At 42.3% G+C, this 3990-nt stretch overlaps 1 protein-coding gene across 1 annotated transcript; it reads left to right on the forward strand.

Moving 5' to 3' along the window:
• LOC104809888 (probable protein phosphatase 2C 38) lies at positions 1-3717 on the forward strand. Its single transcript, XM_010535993.2, has 5 exons — positions 1-396; positions 680-1178; positions 1622-1989; positions 2097-2333; positions 3197-3717. Exons 2-5 carry the CDS (start codon positions 851-853, stop codon positions 3431-3433), a joined length of 1170 nt encoding a protein of 389 aa, XP_010534295.1. The 5' UTR covers positions 1-396; positions 680-850; the 3' UTR covers positions 3434-3717.
• Positions 3718-3990: the final 273 nt, after the last annotated feature.

The raw sequence follows: 3990 nt of genomic DNA on the forward strand, positions 1-3990 counted from the left end.
TTAAAAATTTCAGAGAAAAGCAAAAAAATGAGAGGGCGAAAAAGGGGGAGAAATTTTCAGAGAAAAGCAAACCGAAAATGCGGAATTTTGACAGAGACGCAGCGAGATTTGATTCGTGATCTCTCTTTCTCTCTCTCTAACCCTACTGGAGTTACGATTTCGTTCGCGACTCCTTGAATAATTTCCTTCTGATTTCGATTTCTCTCTGTTGCTGCTTTGAACCAGATCTGTCTGTTTCCGGAACGATCATTTTGTTTTGTTTTTGTTGGTTGTTTTGTCTGTGTTTTTGTTTGGAATTCCACGCTTCTTCCCTGGTTTTGCGACTCTTGATCGGACAGAAAGCGAGATGGTTTTTATCCGGCGTTAAGGTTGTTTCTGCTTTTGCGATTCCACAAGGTATAAATTTCTTCTTTCTTCCATCAATTTCCAGTTTCAGGAGTAATTCTGATGTTTGTCAGGTTCTAGTTTGAATTATGAACACCTGTTCAATGCTAGTGTTGGAAGATCTCCTTTGTTTGATAAGGTTTACGTTTGTTAAATTCCATGATTTCTTCTCTGATTTAATGGCCATATGAAAGCCTTCATCATTTGAAGAATGTTGCCTCGTCATGTTTCTCAATGAACCGTTTGATTATACGGCTCGAGATTTTCATATACCGTATGATACATTCCATTGCAGATTAATGTTTGATGATTCTATCGAAGCTCTTTCGAGTTCCGAGTATTTGATTGCCACTGGAAGGATTCAACATAGAGCACCAAGAGAATTCAATTTCTAGTATAGTTGTTGGTATATTGATTTGATGCAAGAATCTATTGCTGGGTCATTTGGGTGAGGGCTATGTGAGTTATGGTATCGGACACATTTATGCGGATTGTTTCACCGTGTTGGAGACCTTCAGTCGAGGGAGAAAATTCCAGTCGACACCACGGGGACACGAATGGACGGATTGATGGGCTGTTGTGGTACAAAGATTCAGGACAACATGTTGCAGGGGATTTCTCGATGGCCGTGATCCAAGCCAATAGTCTTCTCGAAGATCATAGTCAGCTCCAGTCGGGGCCGATGAGCTTGGTTGATTCGGGTCCCCAAGGAACTTTCATCGGTGTATATGATGGGCATGGTGGTCCAGAAGCTGCCTGGTTTGTCAATCAGCACCTCTTCGATAACATCAGGAGTATGTTTTTCTTCTCCACCTGTCCATAAATCCATTTTCTTTCTACGATATTATTCTCGGGGATTACCCAAATCCAGCTGCTTAGACAAATTTTGATATGAAAATTTGTGAAAAGAGCTAGAACTTGTTTTTATCAGCTTTAGGTAAGATTTTAGTTGAACTTAGTTGTAGAAAAGTAAGATAGAGTGAATTTAGACACATACTGTATACTTGCTGAACGGTGAAAGAAGTGAAGATGTGATTTCGAACATCTAGAGCACATTTCCAATCTCGGGTTAGTGTATCATCACAATGGTATAGGCTATGCACATGTTGCACATTCCACATTTTCGGTGTCGGGCCGATGATAAGCATAAGCTTACACTTTAGCTCCCTTCTATTTTGGCTGAGAATAGTTCTTTGGTTTTTCTAACTTGGTAAGTTGGTAACGATTCTTGACGCAGAATTCACATCGGAGACTCATGGAATGTCTGCCTCTGTCATAACCAAAGCGTTTTTGGCTACAGAAGAGGAATTTCTGTCTCTTGTGCGTAAGCAGTTTCAGACAATGCCTCAAATCGCTTCTGTCGGGGCATGCTGTCTGGTAGGAATCATATGCGGTGGATTGCTTTACATTGCAAACGCGGGAGATTCTCGGGTTGTGTTAGGAAGGCTCGAAACAACATATAAATTGGTCAAGGCCATTCAGTTATCATCCGAGCATAATGCAAGTATCGAATCTGTAAGGGAGGAGTTGCACTTGTTGCATCCTGATGATCCGCAGATCGTGGTTTTGAAACACAAAGTTTGGCGTGTGAAAGGTATTATACAGGTAAGTGAAACAGTATACTTCGGGATTGTTACGTGAAAAACTGTATCAGATTCTAAACGGGTTTAGGGTTTAGAGCTTAAATTCTATTTCCGACCCATAATCTGCAGGTCTCAAGGTCAATTGGTGATGCATACTTAAAGAAGGCAGAGTTCAATCGTGAGCCTTTGTTGGCTAAGTTCCGACTTCCGGAGCCTTTCAGTACACCGATCCTTAGTGCTGAGCCTGCTATAACCGTCCACAAGATTCAACCCGAGGATCAGTTTCTTATATTTGCTTCTGACGGGTTATGGGAGCACCTGAGCAACCAAGAGGCAGTTGACATCGTGAATACCTGCCCACGTAATGTAAGATTCTCAATTTCTTGCTCTTCCTTATGTATCCTTAAGGGTGGATGCGGGTAAGATACCCGAGTGTTTCGGTGTACTCGACCTGAGGTCGACTACCTCGGCCTTGCCCCCCTCGGGTTCATGCCCAAGCCATTTGACCTCGGTCTCGTGGGGGTTGGGTACTCGAGCCTCAGATATCCGTGGATGCGGTGAGAGTTCGCATATCCGATTGGTGAGAAGGCAAAACTAGAGACATATCTGGGAGCAAGCGGTGATATCGACAAGATGAGGGTGAACGCGAGCGGTCAGGACAAGGCGAAAATTGCATCACAGTGCGAAATCGAAAAATTCGAAACCCTAAGCCTAGTTTGTTCCTCGCTGTTTTGAATTAAATCAAAATACAGGTTTTAAACAAAAAATGAATCGGGTTACGGGTTTCACGGAACTGCGAGGCAATATCAAAACCCTAAGCCTCGCTCCTCATAGCACCGCTCGCCTCTCGCCCTCGCCACACCTCTCCTCTCCCTCGGATCGATGAAACCCGACCTCGAACCAGTTTGGTACTCAGACGCCACACAATCCGCCCTCGTACTCACCCCGGCTCGGGTTTCTGAATTTTGGGTATCCGTGGGATGGATACCCTCGGATCCCACGGATTGATGTACCAACGCACAACCCTATCCCATATATTATGCCAACATGAGTGACTCAGTATTATTCTCTAAAGACACCAAAACTCGCCTCTAATCCCTTACTAAAACATGTCTGATTAAAAACATCAACAAAGCTCGGGTTCTTTCTACATGGGTCGGAAGAAAAGAATCTCTAGTACGTCAGGTGAGATCTGTTTAGAACTAATATGTTACGTGGTCCGTGCGCAGGGAATCGCGAGGAAGCTCGTCAAAACGGCTCTAAGAGAGGCGGCAAAGAAGAGAGAGATGAGATATTCGGATCTGAAGAAGATCGACAGAGGCGTCAGGAGACATTTCCACGACGATATAACGGTAATTGTGGTGTTTCTCGATTCCAACCTCGTAAGCCGTGGCTTCTCCCGCCGTCCTCTCCTCTCAATAACCGGCGGCGGCGACTTGGCCCGAAGTTCAAATTCCTTTTCCTAAGTCCAGTCTCAGGCTGACCGACCTTCATATAAATCTATATAATTCAGTAACAGAGCCTTTTTTTTGGTCCCAAATATCTAATTTTCCACCCATTTTTTTAACTCACCCTAAAAGAAATGAAGAGTTCAAACGAAAAGATCAAAATGTGTTGGAAATTAGGATTATCACTTCTCAGTGCTGCTCTCATACGACAACATTAGCGTAATGCGTTGCAAAGTGGGCGGCATAACAGAAAAAATGGTGAAAATGTTATGAATTTTAGTATATGGTGTAATTAAGTTATATTAAAATTATAAATTCCGATTTTTGTGGGTTCCTTTTTTTCTTAAATAAAAAAAATCTCGAAATTGAAATTATAAAGCTCTGTTTACCTTAAAAACCCTAAAAAATCGATGCATAAAATAACTACAGCTAAAGATCATGTTTTTTTTTTTCCCATTACCATTACACTGCATTAGTTTTTGAGGTGTCCGATATAATAACTTAGAAACCAAAGTGCTTGGGGAAAAAAAGAAAGTAGTCCTTTTCTATTGTTTTTGTCGCAACACATGAAATTG

The sequence above is a fragment of the Tarenaya hassleriana genome, unplaced genomic scaffold, assembly GCF_000463585.1.
Source record: "Tarenaya hassleriana unplaced genomic scaffold, ASM46358v1 Cleome17, whole genome shotgun sequence".
Classification (NCBI taxonomy): domain Eukaryota; kingdom Viridiplantae; phylum Streptophyta; class Magnoliopsida; order Brassicales; family Cleomaceae; genus Tarenaya; species Tarenaya hassleriana.

Bases quoted from the DNA above. Each gene is read 5' to 3' on its own strand.
- LOC104809888 (XM_010535993.2), top strand. From the start codon at position 851: ATGGTATCGGACACATTTATGCGGATTGTTTCACCGTGTTGGAGACCT. The intron at 1,990-2,096 runs GTAAGTGAAACA...CATAATCTGCAG, and splicing joins GTGTGAAAGGTATTATACAG to GTCTCAAGGTCAATTGGTGA. The intron at 2,334-3,196 runs GTAAGATTCTCA...GTCCGTGCGCAG, and splicing joins TGAATACCTGCCCACGTAAT to GGAATCGCGAGGAAGCTCGT.